The following is a 24,626-nucleotide window of genomic DNA, read 5'->3' as shown; positions in this document are numbered from 1 at the left end:
AAGTAACAGAATGTAATCTTGAATACTGCCTGAGAACTAACACTGCACTCTAAGCTGAACAAACAATGCAATGTAAATTATGGGCTTTCTAACAATGATGATACGCCGCGCAGTTGAGAGAGGAGGGGCGAAAGGAGCAGGTGTCGCCTCCTCAAGTGTTCCGTCCAGTTTGGTGCTTTCAGTTTAACAGTACGTATGGAAACTAATTATTCGTAAAAATTATTCGCAAAAATAAATACTGTATTGTCGCGTAAGATTTTACAGACGCTTGCTGTTAATATTTTGTTCCTCAGAGGCGTTTGAATTTACAGTATACAACTGTATTAATGGAGAACGGTACACTATTGTTCAAAATACCTATTTTTACAGTAATTTGTTGCAGTGTAGGGCGGCACGGCGGTCGAGTGGTTAGCGCACAGACCTCACAGCTAGGAGACAAGGGTTCAATTCCACCCTCGGCCATCTCTGTGTGGAGTTTGCATGTTCTCCCCGTGTATGCGTGGGTTTTTCTCCGGGTACTCCGGTTTCCTCCCCCTTTCCAAAAACATGCTAGGTGAATTAGATTAAATTCAACTTTATTGTTATTGCTCATGTCACTGGTACAGGGCAACAAAATGCAGTTAGCATCCAACCAGAAGTGCAATTTTATAAGTACCTTAGTAGGAAGTAAATGTAGAAATAGAATAGAGCTGTAAATGGACAGATCTATGTACAAACTATAACAGGCTGTGACTATAATACAGTGAGGATATATACAGGGATATAAATGACTATAATATGGCTATTGCAGATTATACAGATTATAAACAGTATGCAGTAATATGTACAGTATTGCAATGAGGTGACTATGATACAGTGTGGATATATACAGGGATATAAGTGACTAGAGCAGGGGTCACCAACCTTTTTGAGGCCGAGGGCTACTTTGTGAGCACGGATAGTATGAAAGGCTACATGACCTGTTTGCGGTGAACTTCCAAAATGACAAAACTGCACGGATCACTTTTTAGTAATCAGAACAAAAAGAATAGTAGTAGTAACACTATGTGAAGAGACTGCTCACATATCAATGTTAATTATTTTCTACAATAATGGTAACAAAAACATATTTTTTAACAAGAAACTTTTATTTATGTGCTCACATATTTGAACGTCAGAGGGAACTCCTTTCTGTGATTTTTTTCACCTGCCTAGTGAAAAAAGTCCTTTGTTTGTCCAAAGCTGCCTTTAACGTCCTTAATGTGCTACCGGGTGGGTAGCGCGCATTGAAGCTTTCGTGACAAACCGCAAATAAAACACATACATTTTTCTTCAAAATACGTAAAGAAAAATTCTTCCTCCCAATCACTGTGGAAAATGTAATTCCTTTTTCGCTTTTCTGCCATGTTTTTGGGGGCTAAACTGCACGATTAAGCTAACTCCTCATCACCGTTGCACTATATCAGAAAAGCGGTGAGCGGACGCCTGCGCACACATGAACTTTGACTTGAGGTAAAAGTTTGTTATAAAATATTTTTGTTTTAATTTTTGATGTTATAAGACGATTAAAAAAATACATTAATGTAAGCAATTCTGATTCAAAATTTAAAGCACAAAATAACAATGATAATTTGTGACCAGTGCTATTTTTAGAAGATGCCTCACGGGCGCCTTAAGTGGTCCACGTGGGCGCATGGGCGCCCGCGGGCACAGCGTTGGTGACCCCTGGACTAGAGTATGGCTATTGCAGATTATATAAATTATGAACAGTATGATCTATGAATGCAACAGTAATAGTGCAATGAAGTAGTGCAATGAAGTGATTGGGGGGGCAGAGTTCAGCGGGGGGGATGTAAGTAGTGGAAGGGGTGGGCAATGGGGGGCAGAGTTCAACAAGGAGACAGCTGTTGGGGGAAAAGCTGTTCCTGAACCTGGTGGTTCTTGTCCGTAAGCTCAAAATGTGAGTGTGAATGGTTGTTTGTCTATATGTGCCCTGTGATTGGCTGGCGACCAGTCCAGGGTGTACCCCGCCTCTCGCCAAAGACAGCTGGGATAGGCTCCAGCACCCCTGTGACCCTCATGAGAAAAAGCGGTAGAAAATGAAATGAAATGAAAATGTTGCAGTGTATGAATGTGGGTGGGAATGGTTGTTTGTCTATATGTGCCCAGGCTGGCCACCAGTCCAGGGTGGACAGCTGGGATAGGCTCCAGCACACCCGCAACCCTGGTGAGGATAAGCGGTAGAAAATGAATGAATGAATGAGTTACTTAGATATACATACAGATGATGCTGGGTGCCTGGAGTGGAGGGGAATGAGGTAGCGGATAGAATAGCTAAAAGAGGGACTAGAATGATGGACATGATCAATGTACCTTTGGGTAAAGGAGAAATAAAGGCAATTATCAAAACCAAACCAGATGGGATATGGATAAAGGGGGAAGGCAATATTACAAAATACAAAAAGATGCTAAAGCACAAGGGGTGAAGATGAAAAACACAAAAGAGGAAACTATTTTAACGAGGCTACGATTGGATCATACTGGGTTCAATAAAACATATTTTTTAGTAGGTAAAAGGACGTGTGAAATATGTCTAGAATGTAAGGCCATAGAGAATGTGGAACATATACTGTTACATTGTGGAAATATAGGGACCAGCGTATGTAGCTAAGGGAAAGGATGACTAAAAGAGGAAAGGAGTGGAGCATGGAGAGTACACTAGGGACACTTGAGGAGGGCGTTGGACATATACAGAGAAAAGTCACGCATGGACGGGGAGAACGTGCAAACTCGACACAGAGATGGCCGAGGGTGGGATTGAACTCGGGTCTCCTAGCTGTGAAGTCTGCGTGCGAACCACTACCGCCGTGCAGCAGAATATAGATTATTAAAATAATTAATACCACTATTATATTGTAGAATATTTATTACCATTATTAGTAGTAGTACTATTATTAGATTTCTCTCCTACTCATCTGAATGTAAAAGAAGTCAATTGCCCATTGATATACTCCGGTACAGTAGGTGGCGGTATGCACCTGGTACAGTAGGTGGCGGTATGCATCTGTTTAATTGTCATGCTAGCAATTAGACCATTACAGCAAAAGACGACGAGAAGAAGAAGCTGCAGAAGAACAAGTCCAGACTTTTTATTCATTTTTTAAAGGTTTGTTGCTACAACAAGTTAAAAAGTTGAGACGGTGCACGTTGTCCTACTAAACAAACACTTCCATACCAACTTACAGTGAAGGACCAAGTCCCGCATGGAACCGGGCGGCGCAAGGTTCCAGCCCTGGCGGGACTACTTTGGCTTGTCGGACGCAGTTCGAAGGATCGTGAGTCGGAACCCGACAACTCCGGATCCTCCAGAGCAGATGATTCCTTCGGAACTGGACGCTCTCCTGGAAAAAAGTGACCGTCAGGAGAACTGTGTAGCAGATGATCCAACTCGATGCACAATGCAGTTCCACATTCATGCACCAGGTGGCGATCTGCTGGATGTTCCCGCAGAAGGAGGGCTGAAAGCAGGGCAAGGGCAGAAGCAGCCGAAGACACCCGAGCCTGCACCCGCGCACATGCTGTGCCGTTTCTGCAAACGTAACGGGGAGCCCGAGGTGGTCTACAAGTCTCATTGGCTGAAGGACCTCTCGGGAGATGTCCTGTGTCCTGTCCTGTGGCAGTACGTGTGCCCTCTGTGCGGCGCTACAGGACCGAAAGCCCACACTAAGCTCCACTGTCCGAAGGTGGACAAGGCGTACCGGTCCGTTTACTCCCAAGGTAGACGCTGAACTTCTGGTCTCCTTGGGAGGTTTCACCCGTGTGGCTTTCAAACGTTTTACAGACCGGATTAAAATACATGCATGATGTTTTGCATGGGTTCAAGCTTTATTTGGTTTGTGTCACAGGTTAGCATTCAATATTTCAACTCTGCTTGGAATGCTTCGTCTTTTGCTCGAATCGTTTTGTTACCCGACCTGAGCCCCCCTGTTCTGCTGCTCATAATTAGCAAGGAGATCTGTGATGACAGAGTCTGAGTCGTTCATGTCCGTCAATACTGGCGAGTAACAAATAGCACCTTGTGTTCAAAACTCCATCATGTTAAAAAACATCCCAATTAAAATGCCAAAGAATGGTCGGATTATTCAGGTTTCATCCATTTTTTTACGCTTATCCTCACCAGGGTTGAGGGGGTGCTGGAGCCTATCCCAGCTGTCCACCCTGGACTGGTGGTCATGCAGCCAATTCCAGGGCACATATAGACAAACAACCATTCCCACCCACATTCATACCTATGGACAATTTGGAGTGGCCAATGAAGCTAGCATGTTTTTGGAATGGGGGAGGAACCCATGCATGCACGGGGAGAACATGCAAACTCCACAGAGATGGCAGAGAAGCAATCATCCACCGTACAGCCTATTCAGGTTTGAGTTTGGACTAATAAATCAATGTAATGACAAGGAAATGAATCCATCCCAGAGTAGCAGCTGCCTCCTCATATTGAAGGTAGAATACATCATAGATTGCTAAGAGCAGCCATCCATATGATGCCCTCACATATTACACTATTACCCCCCGCAGTGGTCATCCAGCATCCAATATTGACATTTTCTTCCACCTGAAAAGTAAATCATCATCATCCCTTACTTTATGTCCACATCTATAAGGGGGGGTGTCCAAATGTCAGCTACAGAGGCTGAGACCTGAAAGGCACAAAGAACCATGTTATGGAAAATAATGGGTGAGAATAAAAATATGCCATAATTACATTCAATATGTCAACACATGGCAAGAACTAGAATATGAACTTCCATCTGCAAGAAGGACCAGCCCTGCTAGTCGTATTGTTTGTGTTGCTCACTTAGGAGAATCATTCATCTCAAAGGGCTTAACAAGCAGGCAACAGTAGATGATAGACCATAGACCACATCCCCTGATCTGAACCCCCACCAGGGCAAGGAAAAACTCAAAACCTATCAGGGAAAAAGAAACCTTGAGAAGGGTCCGCAGATGGGGGGGATCCCTTCCAGGATGACCAGGCTGCAATGGATGTGGAGAGGGTAACATGGGACAGTTAAATATAACAGAGTATAATAGTCCAGGTCCAAGATGTAATGCCATCAGGAGAGGTGGGCAGCCGTGGGTCTTGAGATAATCACCATCCCTCTGCTGCAGCACCTCCACCACGAGGTAGGCCACGTCAGATGTTGTACAGTTGAGTCAGGCCAACTTCCAAACAGCAGCAGTCTCCCCTGGACCCCCCTCTCTCTCTCTCCCTATATATATATATATATATATATATATATATATATATATATATATATATATATATATATATATATATATATATATATATATATATATATATATATATAGCGAGAGAGGGACAGTGAGAGAGAGAAGGCGCGACAGGGAATATTTCTAGCTAAATGCTAAAGTGTAGAAGTAAGACTGAAGCTGGGACTTCAACATTTCTACTGAGGTAGCAGCTCTAATATTAACAGGCAGGGCATTCCACAACGTGTTTAGAACCCATGCTATATCTTGACTAAGTTAACATCATTATTTGTTGAATTCTCGCTAGCACAAGAGATCAACCAGGGAGGTTCAGGTTTATCGCCAGGACTCGTTCATTCCCTTCCCAAAAAAAAGAACGAGTTCTTTTGACCCGTTCGTTCATGACCGACACACCACTAGTGTTACCCCAGAGACGCCATTGTAGGAAGTCATTCCACTGCTTGGCGTTCTTGTTTTGAACACATCTACAAATATGAAATGAAAACATTCTTTCAGACCAGAACACCTTTACTGCATTTCCCAGCAGTGGTTAGAAATACCATACAAAACATTATAAATCATTGTAGATGTTTTTTACATTCATAACTATGCAAATAATGACAAGTGAAAGACACAATAAAGTTTAAAAGTGTATCCGACAGGCCTGGAGCCACGAGGCGGCGTTCCCAATTGTAATTTTTACATATAACAGTGAAATCTTTAAACACGCATACAGAACATTTCCAAATGCCTGCAAGGCATGCTGGTTAGTCAAATGGCAACAACAATATGAAATATAAACAATCAAACATTGTCAGCAGTATGTCAACTCCTCATTGTTTACTTCTGATGACCCTCTCAACAGCTCCATCTCATGTTGACGTACCTGTGAAATATGTTGAGGTACCTGGGTTCGATTCACCACTGCATCTCTGTCTGTAGTTTGCATGTTCTCCCTGTGCGTGCGTGGCCCCCCCCCCCCGATACCAAAAACATACTAGCTTCACTGGCCACTCCAAATTGTCCATGTAGGTATGAATGTGGGTGGGAATGGCTGTTGGTCTATGTGTCCTGGGATTGGCTGGCCACCAGTCCTGGGTGGACCCCGCCTCTCCCCCAGGACAGCTGGGAGAGGCTCCAGCATACCTGTGACCCTCGTGAGGATAAGCGGTAGAAAATGAATGAATGACTAAGCATATTGGTGTCATTCATCAGCTGTGCTGTGACCTTACCTTGTGTAAGATGTTGAGACCAAATTCTTGAGTCAACGTCCTTCAATATTCTGTGAAAAGGATGGAGACATCGTTGAGGAATTCCGTTATCCAACTATTTTAATCAATAATTCCAACTCTAAAGGGAAAGCTGCCATTTACAGATTGAAATGACAATATAGGTATTATTGCAATGTTACCTTCACAGTCCGGCGGCCTAGTTGGTGCAAGTTGCTGCTCTCCTCTACTTCTTAGACTCTTTGACTGCACTAACTTGCTGTTCATGTCTGGAATAAACATTGCAGTGACAAATCATTACAATATCATGTGTTACAAACGTTTATTTGGATATATTTGAACACTGACACAAAGATCCCGTAAAATATTCTGGACATGAAAATGACCACAGATGCGGTAAACTAACCTTGCTCCACAATCACTCATCCTTCCAGACAGGTTTAAGTTGGTATTGATATATTTTCAGGGCTTGAATAACCTGTGCTTGTTGCTGCAGTTCAGCAATTCAGTTCCTATCTTGCCACTTTTTGGTCAATGGATGACTTTTATTACAAATAAAAACTCCCGCCGGCACGGCGGTCTGGTGGTTAGTGCGCAGACCTCACAGCTAGGAGACCAGGTTCGGTCCCCGCCCTCGGCCATCTCTGTGTGGAGTTTGCATGTTCTCCCCGTGCATGCGTGGGTTTTCTCCGGGTACTCCGGTTTCCTCCCACATTCCAAAAAAAACATGCTAGGTCAATTGGCCACTCCAAATTGTCCATAGGTATGAATGTGAGTGTGAATGGTTGTTTGTCTATATGTGCCCTGTGATTGGCTGGCGATCAGTCCAGGGTGTACCCCGCCTCTCGCCCGAAGACAGCTGGGATAGGCTCCAGCACCCCCCGCGACCCTCGTGAGGAAAAAGCGGTAGAAAATGAATGAATGAATGAAAAACTCCCGCTCCCCCCACTGTATCCCCAAGACTCAGGTCATAGCATACTTCAACAAATATTTAAGCTAAACGCGGTTCCCATGGCTTGGAGGACACTGCTGCTTCCAAACAAATACCACATATGACGAATGGATCATTACAGGTTTAGTAAACATAAAAATATCCCGTCCTGCAACCGAAACACGTCCATAAAGTTCGCAGTTCGCTAGCTAGATGCTAACGTCAAGTATTCCACATTTTCACACTGATTTAGTCAGACGAGGAAAGGTGAGAGAGAAAAGTCAGATAAGCATATGACCTACCCATATGGCTCCACCATGAATTATCTAGTTAAACGACCGTCCATGTCGTCTTCCACCGTCTTCCCGTGAAAACATGGCGCCTCAAACTTTGCCTTGGCAAGTCTGAGGGCAAACCACCCCCTGACGCATGCGCAGAATGCCCACTAGGTGGCCAGGTTCACTGCCATTACCCAAGTACATTTTACTTTCTGGTATCAGGTTGGAAAATCAATACATTAGTGATGTAAATATTACTTAAAATTGACGTATCAATGTGAGGATACCAAGTTACAGACAATCATCAAGTACCACATTCAAGTTTTTAGAGTAAAACAAGTGAAATAATAAATCCTTGTAAAATTTAAATTAATATTTGAGGTAATAACTAAAGGGCCAAAAAATTTTTTTTTGTATATGCATATGTGTATATGCATACATACAATTTTTATATATATATATATATATATATATATATATATATATATATATATATATATATATATATATATATATATATATATATATATATATATATATATATATATATATATATATATATATATATATATATATATATATATATATATATATATATATATATAATGTATATACACACATATATACACATATATACATATAGGCGTACATACATTGTCCAAAGGGGGAAAGAAATAAATAAAAATAATGAACTTAATAATGAATTTAACTGCCATAGTGCCAGTGAACTGAAGAGCAAAGAGAGATACATTGGTTTATTGGAGGGAAGCGACATGGTCCTGAAAGCATGCCACATTCTATTAAATGTTGTGTCAGAACCTCGGAGACAGTGCCTATGTTTGTCCAGTTTCATGTAGGTTAGAGCATCCCTATCCAAATAGAGTGGGAAGGGGGAGGAGGGTTTTTCCAGCCCTCCTTGCAAGCAAGCTAAGGAAAGCGACAAGGTCAGCCATATAAGATGGCAGTGAGAGGTTTGACGGTGACGGGCTAATCTGAAGCGAGGTCATGGCTGAGAGTGAGAGGAACACAAAGCTCCAGAAGTGAGATAGGGCAGGGCAGGATCAAAACATATGGGTAAGGTTAGCCGTCCCACGGTGACATCTATCACATGTTGGGTCGTGCCTGGGAAGATGCCAGCCAGCCTGCTCCTATGACCTCTGTGCCACCTTACACCCGCTTCTATGTCTATGTCTATGTTGAGTGCCGAGGACCATGTAGTACGCAAATGGCAGGGCACAGGGCAGTGTGGAAGAATAACTGTATATCGTTTGGAAACAATAATCATATATATATATGGAATATGGGTTAAGGGGGAGGATAGAGTCTGTCAGAGATGCAGCTGGAATACGAGGGAAAGCGGAAATGTGCTTGCTGACAAAGTCCCTGACCTGCAGGTACCTGAAAAACTAATGTTTGTGGGTCAGCTGACGCAAACATTCCGTCGTGATACAGGTCTCCGAGCGAGCGAATCCCAACACTTTGCCAGGGTGAAAAGGCCATGTCGCTGACAAAGGGTTCAAATGAAGAGGGGACAAGAGAGGAATGGTGTGAAGTCCAAATTGAAGAGAAGTTTGAACAATGATGTTATTAGAGTAAGCAAGGGGCGATGTAGTCAAGGGACCTAAAGTAGAATGAGTTAGAATGAGTGAGTTGCAAGACCCCGCCTCCATCTGGTGTGGAACCAGTACAACATGCTGCCAATGTTACAGCCCAGTAATAAAACCCTACATTTAGTCATGATAGTCCACCTGGTAGCACAGATGCCCAGATATGTTCAACTATGCATAGACATTTGGAATGGTAGCTTTGAGAGAGGATGTATTGTGGCTGCAGCGTTTAACGGCATGAGTTGGCTCTTTTGCAAGTTTCATTTCTTTCTTTCATATCTTCGCCAACTCACCCAGTAAGGTCATCACGGGATGGATCTGTCTGGATCAGACATGAAGAGTAAAAAAGTTAAAGGTCATCCGCATATGCACATGTGCTCCTAACCCTAATCCATCAATTTGCCACCAAAACCACATTTTGTTCCTGTAAAAAAAATCATTCCATTCTTCTCCGCATCCATGGAGATCAGCCCTTCTGGAGTGTGAGATGTCCAAGTGGAGTACAAGATGTTGAGGAGGCGTCTCCCATTATGAAGGGATTGCCCATGCCTGATAAAGCCAGTTTGATGGTTTGAGATGAGAGCAAAGATATACGGCGATAGTTACGACAAGAAAGAGGATCCTTGCCCTTCCTTCGGTGTTGAGGGGAGGATGCCATTCTGCAAGGCTGCGTTGTTCATGTTCAATAGAAGTGGAGACAGTTTGTCAACAAACACTTTGTAAAATTCAGGGCCTGGGCGCCTCCAGATCAGACTTGAATTCTTTGGGAATCAGAGGTTCATCCAATTTGGCAGATATGTCCTTCTCTCCTTCATGGGGAGGAGGAAGGAAGCCTCCAAGAATCAGGTGTTCAGAAGGAACAGCCAAGGAATGACGTACGGGCTAATAACGTTGCCACCAAAAATCCCGTTGGAGACAAGTTTGTTGGTTTCTTTGGTCTTTTTCCTGATTACGGAGTCACCACAGCGGATGCCAAGTGTTTGAATAACTTTGGCCACCACTGTAGAATTACACATCTGACAACAAGACATCACTTTTCATAGGAAATGGTTTCATTAGAAAGATGGAGAAGAAAAGTCCCTGGAACTTTGTATTTGACAAGTGGAATCAGGCCGAGCAAAAACCAAAAACATGATCAAAACAAAGTCTTTGAGAGAAGTGAAAACAATATAAATAAAGAATGGTGAGGAATGTTCTCTCTCTAAATGAAAAAAAGTGTACAAAATATGCACACATAAAAAGCTAATCAGATATATAGTCAATACAAAAGCGGATCGTTGCATAGACTCGGTGAGGAACAGACAGGGACAAAAAACGGTACAAAAAGCTTGTAGTGAAATAAAGTGAATGAGAAACATTTTGGGAACATTTTGGCTCTCTAGGAACATTCCACACATCTCCAGAGCCTGAGAACATCCACCTGATGCTCCTCCGCTGTTTGACGGACAAATCACATGCCTTCCCGAGATGATGACGAGGGGTCAGCTGTGCCGCCAGCCTCCTCATCGCCGCTGTGAAATGTCACCCATGGATGGAGGAAGATCTGCTCCAGGGTTGGACGCTCATGGGGGTTCAGGCTGAGACACCAGCCAATCAGCTGCCGGCATTCTGTCAAACCAAAGGAGAAGGCTTCGTTCAAAAGAGTGGATGACACAATCATCAGCCCCTTTGGAATTTTGTTTCCTGGTAAATGTAGTTCCTGGAACTACCAGGTTCCGGTGGCCCTGTGTCGTTTGTGTTTCCGCCACATTTTAAAGCTCAGGCTGGTTGGTACAAATCAGGCTGATTTCTACAGTGATGCAATGGATATGGAAGTGAAAAAAGATGCGTTCAGCCTTTCACCCATACACAAACAATGCTCCGGGGGCCCTGAAATGGGGAAACCGCGACCTTCACCATCGCCATCACATGACAAGCCGGCAAGTCCGCAACTTAAACTGGCATAACTGCAACTAAAATGACATCCACATACCACGGAAGAGGAAATGAACTGATTGTAAGATATTACAGTGGTACTGCTCAGTCCAATATGGCTAACGTGGCTAAGAGTGGAAGAACTGGCCCTTTAAAGAGAGCTTGTCTGACCTGCAGAGACACTACGATTGAAGCAGGGCTGTGCTCTCAGGATCTCCTCATCCCGTTGGAATGGGACGTCCCCGCACACCATGTCGTAAAGCAGCACGCCCAGAGACCACACGGTGGCCGAGCGGCCATGGCACTGTCCGAGCCGGATCCATTCTGGTGGACTGTATACTCTTGTACCTGGACACAGAGGAGCACATTAGCTGTTGTCACCACAGAGCCTCCAGCACCGCTCACTGGTACAAATTCCTGGTACTGTGGGAACTCTACTTGAATAAGAACTTTGCTGATCACCCTGATTCTGATGGGAACTCACCCTCAAAGTTAGTGTCAATGCCGTCTTTGAGCAGCGCCGCAGAGCCAAAGTCGATGAGTTTGATCTGTCCAGTCCGCAGGTCCACCAGAAGGTTCTCGTCCTTGATGTCGCGGTGGACGACGCCGCACGTGTAGCAGTGGCGCACCGCCTCCAGCACCTGGCGGAAAAAGCCACGCGCTGCCACTTCATCCAGAGCGCCACGCTCTGTGATGTAGTCAAAAAGGTCCTGGACCAACTCAGGGCGCTCCATCACTAGGAACCAGCCGTCCGCCCGCTCCCACCAGTCCAGGAGACGAGCCACGCCACCAAACGCCTCCCCCACCTTCTTCAACAAGACGATCTCCAGTGGAACAGCGACGTCGCCCTGTTGACATATACTGACATCAATGGCAGCCGCTATGCTTTACAAGAAGCTAGGAGGCTTTTTGTGGCCCCAATTTATTGGCTTTAAAAGTGTCTTTGAAAGGAAAAGTACACCACTCACCAAAGAGCCCCACTCAGTCACTCTGTTGCTGCACACATGTTTCACTGCCACCTGGTTGAACAGCAACATGACATTTCTCTTGGACATGAATAAACTATCTATCTATCTATCTATCTATCTGTCTATCTATCTTATCCATCCATATCTCTCTCTCTCTATCTAATTGGTTTCTTCATCTCAAATGAACTCTTGACTTCGGAGAAAAATAATAAATATATTATTATTAAAAATAATAAATAATATGAGTAGTTCCTCCTGAGTGGAAATGGTGTGCAGTATATTTGAGAGTCAGGGGCCTGATGTCCATCCACAACTCTTGGATGAGGGCTACAAGAATTGTGTTTGGGCATCAACTCCTGACTTTCTGTCACAGCAAAAGCGCATCTTTGCCCCTGTATTGGAAGCTAAAGTGGACAAAAAGTAAAAAAAAAAACAACACACTTTATTTTGAAAAATATAGAAAATTATTATCATATTTTTCCCCAAGCTGTAAAAACAGCTTAAATACTGTGTACTCTTATTAAAAAATTGGTAAATACTCTGCCAAGAGTGTCTATTTTCTAAAAAAATAAAACAACCATTGACCCTCACCAACAATTGAAAAACTATCTATCTATCTGGCTACTTTGTCTCAAATGAACTCTTGACTTTGGAGAAAAATAATCAATACATTATTATTAAAAATAATAAATAATATGAGTAGTTCCTCCTGAGTGGAAATAGTGTGCAGTATATTTGAGAGTCAGGGGCCTGATGTCCATCCACAACTCTTGGATGAGGGCTACAAGAATTGCGTTTGGACTTCAACTCCTGACTTTCTGTCACAGCGAAAGCGCATCTTTGTCCCTGTATTGGAAGCTAAAGTGGACAAAAAGTTTAAAAAAAAACCACACTTCATTTTGAAAAATATAGCAAATTATCATATTTTTTCCCGAGCTGTAAAAACAGCTTAAATACTGTGTACTCTTATTAAAAATGTGGTAAAAACTCAGCTAAGAGTGTCTTTTTTTTTTAAACAACTATTGGCCCTAGCTAACAAGTGAAAAAGTGCCATTACATACAATATGCACCTTCCAGTTCTTAATAACGTATCCATCCATACCTAAACTACTTCTAGTAAGTCCACGTTCCTGTGCATCCGACCTCAAGCTCTGCCTGTTTCCTTTTGCCTCCTCGTGTGCCCCTCTCTGCCTCTTCCTATCCATCCATCCATCCATCAATTTCTCTATATATATATCTATATCTATATATGAAGACCTTGCAACCAAAAGGCGCTAAATCCATTTTGACTGGTTTCGAGAAAATCAATGATTTTTAATTACGCACATATCAATCTATTTGGTCATCAAGTCTATATTGCAAATGAAAGAGCTATCAATATAGGTCATAAAAATGCATGCTATAAAAATCCTGCACACACCATGTATTTTATATATTTTTTTTAATTATTTTTTTCGGATTTAGCGCCTTTTGGCTGAAATGATGGATTTAGCGCTTTTTGGCTGAAATAAATTTGAAGTCACCTTTAACTTCTTCAATGGCATTGTTGTAAAAGAATGTAAGGTGCTTTAATGTGCTATGCTAATAAAATAATTACAACACAGAAGCCATTTTCAACATATAATACACCCCCCCACCCACACACACATGCACTCGTTCACCTTCACACATTACAGAAACAAAATGTTATAACCTACCACTAGTACACTGTTACTGATAAAATTAAAAATGTCATTAATTTCAACAATAGAAAATTAAACATCCAAGAATATCTCTTATTTTCACGTTCACATCAACATACAGCCACACGCACATCAATTCCCTAACACCAAATGGCACATATGGGACTGAATCAAACACAAAATTTCAACTCAGCTTCACCGCTATTTGATCTCCTTTTAGCCTTGTTTTTCTTCCATTCTCCTTCATTCTTCTGTCTTTTCCTTGGGTTATTTGTGATATCAGCTAGCTCATTCATGGTAAAACTGCACTAGGATTGTATAAATTGCAGTATTTTTGTGACTTCGTATTCGATCAAAATGTACACAAACAAAACAGGATGCGCACTGATACTGTCTTTCTGTATGTGCAGTGCCAATTGTATTCTTCTCTCTGATTGGTCAGATTATCAATAGATGGGAAACTTGGGCCAATCAGAATAAAGAATAAAGAAAGGGATTTAGCTCCTTTTGGTTGAAATCTAAAATGGAAATAGCGCCTTTTGGTTGAAAGCATAAATTTCATATCACTTTTTTTCATATTTTTAAAAATGATTTCAAGACCAAAATATGTTATTTGGATACACATGACAGAGGTCTATTAAACTCATGAAAAACATGCAATTTAGTGAAAATTGGGTTTAGCGCCTTTTGGTTGCAAGCTCTTCATATGCAAAGATGAGTCAATTCCTCAATCATATCAAGTCAAATTCATGCTAAACAAAAAATAATAATTCTTTACGGGCACCTAAGGAAAAGACGTGCGCCTTCTCTGGGAAAACAAGACAAACTATCTTTCAATAAAGCACAACCGAAAAGTACATGCCCTTCAGAATAAAAGCCGAATATCGAACTTCAACGTTAACGAATTAGTCGTGTAGAAACATTTGTATCACAATAAGCAGCGCTAATTAGCTAAAATTGTCACAAGTAGTATGTTAACTGTGCCTGGACATTCTTATGGTATAAACTAAGAGAGAAGACTAAATAAAGTCAAAACCGGAAGTGTTGTTGCCATGTGCGTGCAGCTCGACGACGCACGACCACGTGTTGGGACCAAAACAATATTATTATTATTAATAATAATTATTATTATTATTATCATCATTATTAACCATCTCTTACGGGCAGGCTGTCGGTCATGCGGACCCCCGAGTAGACGGTACCAAAGCCCCCCCTGCCGAGCACAGACTCCAGTCGGTACCCGTTATCAAACGTTGGCATGTCTTTTTTGGCTGCGAGAGACAAAAGTAGAAGGAATATCAACCAAAGAGAGCAGAAAAACAACGCCTTTGCGGCAGAAATGACTGTTTAAAAGACTAGTTGAATTAAACATTTAGAAAAATACCATAAAACATCTCCTGTAAAAGCAAATAAACACCGACTGTAGTTTACACGACTCTCTCCACTCAAGCACCTAGCAAAGTCCAAGTCCAAACCGGAGTCAGACATTGCATATCCTTACGCGGCGAGGCTTGCAAATGACATCGTGGACTTTTACTCGGTTAAACATGCGATAAACGACAACGAGCTTAGTTGTGACAGTTACACTGAATTCCAGGTTTTTGTGGATAAAATGGCCCACGAAATCGACGAGTGGGTAAGTGGACTAGTTTTACGTAGTCAGATTAGCGCAGGGATACCTGAAAGTGGCCGGCGCTGCTCACCACTGACGACAGATTGAAATAAAACCAAATCAAAAATTGAAATTGTCACAATACATGTAATTCACGTTTGAACCACTAGATGGTGCTTAGATACGGCGTACCGGTGTCAACCACATCGGCTGAAGACAGGAAGTACCCGTATGTATGTTGTTGGCTAGTTGCAAGCTAGTTACAAGCTAGTTACAAGCTAAGTAAAGGAAGTTCGAGATCAATCCTGTTGTTGTTCTTAATGTTTCACGGAAACACGACATGGTACCAGGAGGAATCCACTTCAAATCATCCAGTTAGATCAACGTCATGGAGAGTGTGAAGCCGCCTGACGCTGTTAATTGGACCGGGAATGTCCACTTTGTGGCGCTCTTTCAAGCAGCGCTTGGTGCTGTATTTGCAGGCCACAGGACTGGATTCTATATTTAATATTCTATATTCTATACAATAGCACCTGGACCGCAGGCTGTGGGGGTATTTCATACCTTTGTGTTTTCTGATGGAGCTAAATGAAGCTAAATGGCATTTTGGTGGGACTGAAGTACCATTCCTTGGAGACAAGCTCAACGCTGCTGGTGGAGCCAGGAAAAAGTGAAAGCAATACTCCAGATGCCAAGACCAGAAGATTAAAAAGGTGTGTTGAGGTTTTTGGGCTTGATGAACTTCCTTGGAAAATCCATTCCACACCTGTCTTGAAAACTGTGTAGCTAGACGGATTGCCCCCCTGCTGTGACATATACCCTTCCCTTGTGTTTATACAGTTTCTGTTACCGCCGCCCTGTTGGTTGGGCCAGTGGTTTGGGATGAGGAGGTGACTTCCTGGCCTCCTTTTTGAAACTCTCCTCCTCCGCTGTGTTTGAGCTGTTGGAAGACTACCAGACACTGTCAGGACAAGGTAGGCTCTTCCCATCTTTTCTTCATAAAACAGCATGAGATGACTAACGGCTCGAGCGGTCGGAACAGTATGACTGCGGGAGTCCGCTGGCTGCTGCAGCAGGAGAGCTGCTCCTGGACACTCATCGCCTCCTTCTACAGGTGGGCGCTCACTTCCTGCTGATGGCAGCCTGACCTCCATCCGACTTGCCCAGCAACTGTCTCCTTCTGCAGGGACCGAGTCCAGGGAAAGTGAGAAGTTGGTGGTGGAGCTGCTTTTCCAGCACGATGCCGTCATACGTCAGAGTCAGGTACCAAACACAAGGATGTTCCTCTTAGTACTTCACTCGCTCCTACTCACTCCTCATCTAGTTGGTCGTCGCCTGGCTGGAGAGCATCGCTATGGATCAGATTGGAGACTTCTCTGACTATATTGAATATTATGCCAAAAGGAAAAAGCTGAGGAGGGAGAGGGGCACTGCCCTCACCGTCCCTCTGGTCACTGAGCTGGTGAGGCCTGTTACGATGACAACGCATCCTCTCCCATTGTAGCTACGCCATTTCATTTTTCGATATGTTTTCAGGATCCACATGCTCCCCTCCGGCAGCAGCCACCCCTGGCTGTCCTGGACCGAGAAGACGATGCCCGTCTGCTGAAGAACCTGTTCACTCTGATTGGAGCTGATGTCCTTGGGCATGGTCCACCAGGAAGTGGAGACAATGCCCCGAGAATACCTGGAATTCAAGTATGACACAGACGCACGTACAGTCATGGAAAACACCATTAGACCGCCCTTGTTTCTTCACTTGAATGCCTGATACAACCAAAAGTATCAGACAGGTGTGGACAGATATAACGATGATAACATAAATAATTCATAAGAGAAAATATCTAGCAACTTCCATGCTTTTCTTCATTTCCAAAATCACTTCTATTCTTACAGGAAGAACTATAACATTGTACTTCCAAAAAAGTAACTCCTCTAGCTGTTATTGTTGTCATGGTTATTTACTATACAGAGTGTACAAAAACACTATTGACACTGCAAACTAGAATTGCTTCAATTTTCTAAAAACATAATTTTAGTGTTTTCAGCTAAGGGTGTCACGATTGGGCTTCACCCCCTTGTGACAGCGTTAGTTTTCCTCTTTTCCTCTGTTCCTGGTTCATGCCCTTATTTTGTATTTACTTCCTGTGTTGCTCTGTTCTGTTTTCCGTTGCTTTCCATTATCTCCCGCACCTGTTTCCCATTTTCTGTGATGTCTATTTAGTTCAGGTGCGCGCTCCTTTCGTTGTTGGGTCATTGTCGCTTTTTCTGTTGGACATGCTAGTGCGTTGTGCTGCTGCATTGCATCTCCAATGAATACTTTTTTTTAACCTTCAAATGGGTCCTGTTCTCTGCATCCTGGGGTCGAACCGTAAAGCAATCAAGCCCGATCATGACAGAATGACCCAACCAGACGACGACCTTGGAGAAATGGACTTCTGGAAGGTGATGGAGGAGGAGTGTGCGCAATTCACTCCAGAGGAGCTGGAGGACATGGTATGGGGCCCAGACGGCACACTGATCCCAATGGCGTGGGTGTACCCCGGACCCAACGCTGCCACACCAAGGCGCCGCCGACGCACGTCTCGGCCAGCTTCAGCGAGGCGTCATGTAGTGAAGCCGTCTCCTTCCTCACCTCCATGCGTAGCCCGGGTGCAACACCCGGCTCACGCTGCTTCCGAGTGCCGGCCTACGAACGAGCGCAAGAAGGCTCCCACTCCCCATTAGCACGCCGATCTCCTGCCGCCCTCTTCCGGATCCCCGTTGCCTCCCGTGCAACACGAAGAGGAGTAGGGCACACGTTCCCCTCCTGTGCCCAAACCACGCAGCCCCAAAGGTTCCCAAAACCCGGCTCCCGTGCCAAGCTGCGTGATGCCCCAGACTCCTCCAGTGCCCAAGCCACGCAGCTCCAAAGTACCACAAATCCTGGCTCTCGTGCCAAGCTGCGTGGTGTCCCGGATTCCCCCTGTGCCCAAGCCGCACAGCCCCAGGGGTTCCCAAGACCCAGCTCCCTTGCCAAGAACAGGTATGAAGTGCTTTGGTGTGTCCCTGTGACGTCACAGACAACCAAGAAATATGTCCGGACTTGTCCGATCTCCCTCCCTCCGTGTACACAGTATTCACACATTACATGAGGATTTCACCGCATAAATACAGACAATAATTCAGATTTTAGTTCTGCGCATTAAAATGTCTCCTCTCTCGTTAGCGCCTTTTGTCTGGGTAAAATGCATTTGGAAAAGTTAAGTATGTCTTCCAAGTGACTGTCGCTGAACAACAGTCCCGATAAGCAGTAGCAATGAATCCAATGGATTTAGCCACAGCGTGTTAGCTTGGCCCTTTGCGCTTCTTCACTGACTGTTCAGGCAGGTGAGCTCGAGGCTGTGCGGCCTGCTAGCAAACTGCTAACTTGTGCTAACTGCTTGCGCTTAACTCCTACCTGAGCTGTTGTGATTATAGCAACGGGGTTGTTCTAGTGGTGATTAACGTACCTTTTTTCACCAACTGAAGAGAAATCAAATTTTGCTTGTTCACAACTCAATGCAACATGTGAGCCAATTTGGTGCGGTGTATCCGGTTACGTCCTGTCTTCAAAATAAAAGCACACAAGGATCCCATTGCTGAGTCAGCACACCTGAATGACACGGCGGAACCAGGCCTGGCAGACACTCTTGTGTTGTTGAGCCATGATTACTCCATCTGATCTTCCCATGCAAGGTACAGCACCACCTACAGGCCAGTCTGCAGTATTGCCTTTAAATGGCCATTTCCACTGTCCGATATGAAAAACATCTGCTTTTGCGCTCATTTGATTTTTCTTATATGAAATATACATTGGATTTGTAGTTATTGCTTTTTGATGCTTTTTGGAATGGGGGAGGAAAGCGGAGTACACGGCGAAAAGCCACGCATGCATGGGGAGAACATGCAAACTCCACACAGAGATGGCCGAGGGTGGGATTGAACTTGATTGCTTTACGGTTCGACCCCAGGATGCAGAGAACAGGACCTAATTGCAGGTAAAAACGTATTTATTGGAGATGCAACGCAGCAGCACTAGCATGTCCAACAGATGGCAGATGGCAGGCCCAGCGGAAGCCCAAGCCCAGCGGGACGCCACGCCTCCTGATCCGGCGTCCGCTCTTCCACAGTGAGACGCCACGCCTCCTGATCTGGCGTCACCTCGCCCACGTCCCTGGTCGGGCCCGCCCCCCAGAAGGGTCCATCCATGGCTTCCGCTGGACCTGCCATCCTGGGCGCCCTCCAGAGGAGCCCGGTCTCCTTCAGGCCGCCCTCCTGCGTGGCCTTGCCACCCTGGCCGACCTCCAGAGAGGTCCGGCCAGCAACCCACCTCCGGTCCCCCCGCCTCCCATCCCTCTTTGCCTTTGGACGTCTAGGATCCATCCTTGAGGGGGGGTACTGCCACGATTGGACTTCACCCCCTCGTGACTGCTCTTAGTTTTCCTCTTTTCCTCAGTTCCTAGTTCATGCCCATATTTTGTATTTACTTCCTGTGTTGCTCTGTTCGGTTTTCCGTTGCTTTTCATTATCTCCTGCACCTGTTTCCCATTTTCTGTGATGTCTATTTAGTTCAGGTGCGCGCTCCTTTCGTTGTTGGGTCATTGTCGCTTTTTCTGTTGGACATGCTAGTGCGTTGTGCTGTTGCATTGCATCTCCAATAAATACATTTTTATCCGCAATTGGGTCCTGTTCTCTGCATCCTCGGGTTGACCGACCGTGACAAAGAGACCAACGAGAGTTCAATCCCACCCTCGGCCATCTCTGTGTGGGGTTTGCATGTTCTCCCCGTGCATGCGTGGCTTTTCACCATGTGCTTTTCACCAGCTGGGATAGACTCCAGCACCCCCGCGACCCTTGTGAGGATAAGTGGGAGAGAATGAATGAATGACTATATATTGTATAATATTTCATATTAGAAAAATCAAATGAGAGCAAAAGCAGATGTTTTTCATATCGGACAGTGGAAATGGCCATTTAAAGGCAATATTGCAGACTGCCCTGTAGGTGGTGCTGTACCTTGGATGGGAAGATCAGATGGAGTAATCATGGCTCAACAACGCAAGTGTTTACGAGGCCTGGTTCCGCCGTGTCTTTCAGGTGTGCTGACTCGGCAATGGGATCCCACAGTGCTTTTATTTTGAAGACAGGACGTAACCGGATACACCGCACCAAATTGGCTCCCATGTTGCATTGAGTTGTGAACAAGCAAAATTTGATTTACTCTTCAGTTGGTGAAAAAAGGTACGTTAGTCACCACAAGAACCACCCCATTGCTATAATCACAACAGCTCAGGTAGGCGTTAAGCGCTAGCAGTTAGCACAAGTTAGCAGTTTGCTAACAGGCCGCACAGCCTCGAGCTCGCCTGCCTGGCCAGTCAAGCTAACACGCTGTGGCTAAATCCATTGGATTCATTGCTATTATTAATTATTGTCTGTATTTATGCTGTGAAATCCTCATTGGGGCGTGAAGTTGTAACCCGGTGTAATGTGTGAATACTGTGAATACTGGGTACACGGACGGAGGGGGGGAGGGAGGTAGGACAAGTCCGGACATATTTCTTGGTTGTCTGTGACGTCACAGGGACACGCCAAAGCGCTTCATACCTGTTCACGTCTCGTGCAAAATTGTAAAATTGACAAATTAAACTCCTGTTTAGATGGTCAAGCCAATAAATAGTTTGCTTCATATCATTTAAAAAGTGTTGTCATTGCCACGTGGGTCCATGGCCTGCTTGATGCTGTGTAAGATTATGAAAATAGGAAGAATTTACAGAATTTAGCTGTAACCATATATATGTTGCCATGACAACAAACTGTGATGTTAACTTTGTCACTCTCAGTGCTACATTTAGCTGACATGGGTCCTGGTTACCTTGGTTACTACTAGTTAGTCAGGAGTCATGTTGGACTAGTCCTGCCATGTCTACTAGTATGATTCAATCAGCTGTTGCACTCAGTGTGAGCGTGTGCTGCTGACTCAGCCTGACTGGTCCTTATAGGCCGGCATGGACTAGGAGCAGCCCAGCATAGGTCTGGTCTAGACCTGACATGTCCCAGTCACTCTATAAGAGGAGGCTGCAGCACTCGTCCACTCTCTCTGCACTTTATTTGCATTTCTTGCACATCATGGACGCTGACAGCACTCTCTGGTAAGAAGGTGATGATGGGGATCATTGGCTATTGGATTGGCTTGCTGTTGTAGATATCTGCTCCTCGGGATACCAAGAGCTTCCCAGGAATTGGACTTTTTACAATGGTGTTTTTCTTTGTATGTGTGTGTGCAGGTTATTGATATCTGCTAAGAAACAACATGGAGACCTCAGATGACCACAGACTGGTAAGGCAACGTGTGACCATGACTTACTGCTGGTCAACACTGACTTAGGTGCTCACCGTCACGCTGCTCGTTGTTCAGGTTCGACCCAAGGAGGGCTTGTGTTCTTTGCTGCAGATGGCAGGAGCCACCAAATATGTCTTCACCATGAAGGAGGTAGGGCATCATTTAGAGCGCTAGGAAGACAAAGTTCCCAACATCATGTCATGCTGAAATGTCTTCTTAGGTGATGTTCTACCTGGGTCAGTACATTATCCAGAAGCAGCTGTACGACCAGAAGCAGCAGCACATCGTGCACTGCGGCCATGACGCACTGGGCCGCATGCTGGGTGTCGACAGCTTCTCTGTCAAAGAACCTCGGTGAGACACAGAGAACACTTGGTGATGAAGATGACGTCAATGTCGCGTTTCAATCTTCCAGGGTTTTGTTTGCCATGCTCACCAAGAACCTGGTGGCTGTGCCCGTCCAAGGTAGGACTTCCTGAGCCGCTGAAGAGACACGCCATGGATTTCATGTCTTTGTGTCTTGTAGAGTTAGATGGACCCACCGGCAGCAGCCAGGTGGAGCATTCAGAGGTCCGCCACGTTCCACACCACTCTCACTCAGTGGAAGGAGTAGCTCATGATTGGCTTCTTAGTCCTGTCTTGTTGTGATTGCCATCCAATTAGGAAGCTGGAGGTCGCTCCTCAACACCAAGAAGGAGGCGGAGGAGGAGCCTCAGGAGCAGCAGCACAGGTGAGTAAAGCCTGGATTACACGTCTGGGTGGTCACTATACCCTGGGGGGCACTGTTTCCCACAGCATGACCTCAGCAGTGGTGGGTTATTAGTTGGCTTGTTTGCTTCCTGTGAGCTAGCTCCAGCTTTGCTAGCAGCTTTGCTAGAAGGCGAGGGTGTATCTCACACAGGAAACATTAGCATGCAAGGGCAGACTGTCTGGACGTGACGTCCCCCAACCCAAGCCTTTGGATGGGCGGGCCCTCACTAAGCACCACCTCCTAACATGTCATGAAAGGATATGGCTAACCCGCCCCATGACCTGCCCAGGCCCCTCCCACAGAATAGAGGAGGACAAGGAAGAGGATGCATCAGAGGAAGATGAGGAGGACAAAGAAGGTCCAAAGAGGAGGAGGTCAGACAGCTTCTCCCTGACCTTTGATGAAAGTCTATCTTGGTGCGTGATTGGTGGGCTCGGAGGTGGTGGGGACAGACACAGCAGCCAATCATCAGACTCTCACAGTGCAGTGAGTACACACACACACACACACACACACACCGTATGTGCTTTACTGAACCTGTGTGTGTGTGTGTGTGTAGTCTGGGAGGTCAGAGGTCACGGCTCCCCCTGACCCCAATTCCGACAGCGACAACTTCAGTGTGGAGTTCGAGGTGGAGTCCGTCGAGTCTGACGACTACTGCGAAGACGACGAGTCCTTGTCTGCAGACGACCAGGTGAGGACACGACGCTCTTTGGCGGCATAGAACCTTGACTGACATTTGGATGGCATCCAGGTGTACGAGGTCACCATCTTTGAGGGGGAAGACGATGACTCTTTTGAAGACACTGAGATCACAGAAGCTGTGGGTCTACACACACACACACACACACGTGCGTGCACAATGTCCTGGTGTGACATTGTGTGTGTGTGTGTGTGTAGGATTACTGGCGCTGTGATGAATGTGATGGGTTGAACCCGCCTCTCCCAAGAAACTGCCTTCGCTGCTGGACGCCGCGCCAGGATTGGCTGCAGGACACTTCCTGCCCTATAGTCCTGCCCCCAAAGCCAACGGACCAATCAGCTGTGAGAGATGCTGCAGGTGTGTTGAAGTCTGTTTGAGCAGAAATAAGTGATGGATGACCTTGGCTGATGGATAGATGTCTCATGAAGGTTATGATGCCGAGGATCATGAAGGAGTTGATGTTCCGGATGGGAAGAGAGCAAAAAGTCCGGCTCTCCAGTCGCAGTGCCTCTCTGAGTCCCAGGCGTCCTCGTCCTCCTGCTGCTCCAGGCAGGAGAAGATGCGGACAAGCGGGTCCCAACCGTCGTCCTCCGACTCTCAGGAGCCTCTCCCGTTACCCCTCATCGATCCTCCTCCCCTTCCTGTTGCTCCAGGTGATGTCCCCGAGCTGGAACGCAGCATGTCAGCCGAGTGGCGCCTACCAGACTCATGCCTGGACCCGTGTGTCATATGTCAGTCCCGACCCAAAAACGGCTGCATCGTCCACGGGAGGACGGGACACCTCATGTCCTGCTACGTCTGCGCCCGGAAGCTGAAGAAGAGGAACAAGCTGTGTCCCGTCTGCAGGCTTCCCATCCAGTCTGTGGTCCTCACCTACCTCAGCTGAGTCCCCCACCCCTCCAGTCGCCACCCTCAGTCCATATTGTTACAAGGACGCGCCAAAGCACTTCATATCTGTTCACGTTAAGTGCAGCCGGTAAAACTCGGAAGTTCAACTCCTGTTTAGATGGTCAAGCCAATAAATAGTTTGCTTCATATGATTTAAAAAGTGTTGTCATTGCCACGTGGGTCCATGGCCTGCTTGATGCTGGGTAAGATTATGAAAATAGGAAGAATTTACAGAATTTAGCTGTAACCATACATATGTTGCCATGACAACAAACTGTGACGTTAACTTTGTCACTTTCACTGCTACATTTAGCTGACATGGGTCCTGGTTACCTTGGTTACTACTAGTTAGTCAGGAGTCATGTTGGACTAGTCCTGCCATGTCTACTAGTATGATTCAATCAGCTGTTGCACTCAGTGTGAGCGTGTGCTGCTGACTCAGCCTG

General features: G+C 45.2%; 3 protein-coding genes and 1 long non-coding RNA gene across 14 annotated transcripts; 2 read left to right on the top strand and 2 right to left on the bottom strand.

Annotated features, from left to right (window-relative positions):
* The first annotated feature begins 118 nt into the window (after positions 1 to 118).
* On the top strand, positions 119 to 4,110 carry LOC131137439 (nanos homolog 3-like). Of its 2 annotated transcripts, XM_058085426.1 has the most exons (3): positions 119 to 189; positions 3,064 to 3,145; positions 3,225 to 4,110. In XM_058085426.1, exon 3 carries the CDS (start codon positions 3,243 to 3,245, stop codon positions 3,765 to 3,767), a length of 525 nt encoding a protein of 174 aa, XP_057941409.1. In that variant the 5' UTR covers positions 119 to 189; positions 3,064 to 3,145; positions 3,225 to 3,242; the 3' UTR covers positions 3,768 to 4,110. The 2 variants fall into 2 exon arrangements, with proteins under 2 accessions (XP_057941409.1, XP_057941411.1); XM_058085428.1 differs by lacking the exon at positions 119 to 189 and having other exon boundaries at positions 2,971 to 3,145.
* Positions 4,111 to 5,371: 1,261 nt separating this feature from the next.
* On the bottom strand, positions 5,372 to 7,883 carry LOC131137443 (uncharacterized). 2 transcript variants are annotated; one of them, XR_009131903.1, is made up of 4 exons: positions 7,719 to 7,883; positions 6,668 to 6,754; positions 6,489 to 6,538; positions 5,372 to 6,402 (listed from the first exon to the last, which is right to left on the bottom strand). It is a non-coding gene; the product is annotated as an uncharacterized LOC131137443 (long non-coding RNA). The 2 variants fall into 2 exon arrangements; XR_009131902.1 differs by having other exon boundaries at positions 5,372 to 6,410; positions 7,719 to 7,880.
* Positions 7,884 to 10,231: 2,348 nt separating this feature from the next.
* On the bottom strand, positions 10,232 to 15,649 carry LOC131137434 (serine/threonine-protein kinase pim-3-like). Of its 2 annotated transcripts, none has more exons than XM_058085411.1 (6): positions 15,545 to 15,649; positions 15,027 to 15,136; positions 12,184 to 12,234; positions 11,700 to 12,063; positions 11,387 to 11,563; positions 10,232 to 10,909 (listed from the first exon to the last, which is right to left on the bottom strand). In XM_058085411.1, exons 2-6 carry the CDS (start codon positions 15,123 to 15,125, stop codon positions 10,752 to 10,754), a joined length of 849 nt encoding a protein of 282 aa, XP_057941394.1. In that variant the 5' UTR covers positions 15,126 to 15,136; positions 15,545 to 15,649; the 3' UTR covers positions 10,232 to 10,751. The 2 variants fall into 2 exon arrangements, with proteins under 2 accessions (XP_057941394.1, XP_057941393.1); XM_058085410.1 differs by lacking the exon at positions 15,545 to 15,649 and adding an exon at positions 15,250 to 15,444 and having other exon boundaries at positions 10,234 to 10,909.
* A 69-nt stretch (positions 15,650 to 15,718) lies between these two features.
* Positions 15,719 to 24,330, top strand: LOC131137427 (E3 ubiquitin-protein ligase Mdm2-like). 8 transcript variants are annotated; one of them, XM_058085387.1, is made up of 16 exons: positions 15,719 to 16,190; positions 16,318 to 16,451; positions 16,592 to 16,740; positions 16,802 to 16,939; positions 17,014 to 18,502; positions 21,783 to 21,835; positions 21,914 to 21,988; positions 22,059 to 22,192; positions 22,254 to 22,303; positions 22,365 to 22,408; positions 22,502 to 22,568; positions 22,879 to 23,075; positions 23,149 to 23,283; positions 23,344 to 23,412; positions 23,490 to 23,649; positions 23,721 to 24,330. In XM_058085387.1, exons 6-16 carry the CDS (start codon positions 21,809 to 21,811, stop codon positions 24,176 to 24,178), a joined length of 1,416 nt encoding a protein of 471 aa, XP_057941370.1. In that variant the 5' UTR covers positions 15,719 to 16,190; positions 16,318 to 16,451; positions 16,592 to 16,740; positions 16,802 to 16,939; positions 17,014 to 18,502; positions 21,783 to 21,808; the 3' UTR covers positions 24,179 to 24,330. The 8 variants fall into 8 exon arrangements, with proteins under 8 accessions (XP_057941370.1, XP_057941372.1, XP_057941369.1 ...); XM_058085389.1 differs by having other exon boundaries at positions 16,592 to 16,939; positions 17,014 to 17,175; XM_058085386.1 differs by having other exon boundaries at positions 16,592 to 16,939.
* The last annotated feature ends 296 nt before the right edge of the window (positions 24,331 to 24,626 follow it).

This window comes from Doryrhamphus excisus, chromosome 10 (assembly GCF_030265055.1).
Source record: "Doryrhamphus excisus isolate RoL2022-K1 chromosome 10, RoL_Dexc_1.0, whole genome shotgun sequence".
Classification (NCBI taxonomy): Eukaryota; Metazoa; Chordata; class Actinopteri; order Syngnathiformes; family Syngnathidae; genus Doryrhamphus; species Doryrhamphus excisus.
The sequence above is the reverse complement of the archived record's forward strand: the minus strand, read 5'-3'. Positions and strand labels throughout refer to the sequence as shown.

Bases quoted from the DNA above. Each gene is read 5' to 3' on its own strand.
- LOC131137439 (XM_058085426.1), top strand. From the start codon at position 3,243: ATGGAACCGGGCGGCGCAAGGTTCCAGCCCTGGCGGGACTACTTTGGC.
- LOC131137434 (XM_058085410.1), bottom strand. The intron at 12,235-15,026 runs GTAAGAGATGGT...CTGTTCAACCAG, and splicing joins GCATGACCGACAGCCTGCCC to GTGGCAGTGAAACATGTGTG. The intron at 11,564-11,699 runs GTGAGTTCCCAT...CTCTGTGTCCAG, and splicing joins CATTGACACTAACTTTGAGG to GTACAAGAGTATACAGTCCA.
- LOC131137427 (XM_058085387.1), top strand. From the start codon at position 21,809: ATGGAGACCTCAGATGACCACAGACTG. The intron at 21,989-22,058 runs GTAGGGCATCAT...ATGTCTTCTTAG, and splicing joins ATGTCTTCACCATGAAGGAG to GTGATGTTCTACCTGGGTCA. The intron at 23,076-23,148 runs GTGAGTACACAC...GTGTGTGTGTAG, and splicing joins CATCAGACTCTCACAGTGCA to TCTGGGAGGTCAGAGGTCAC.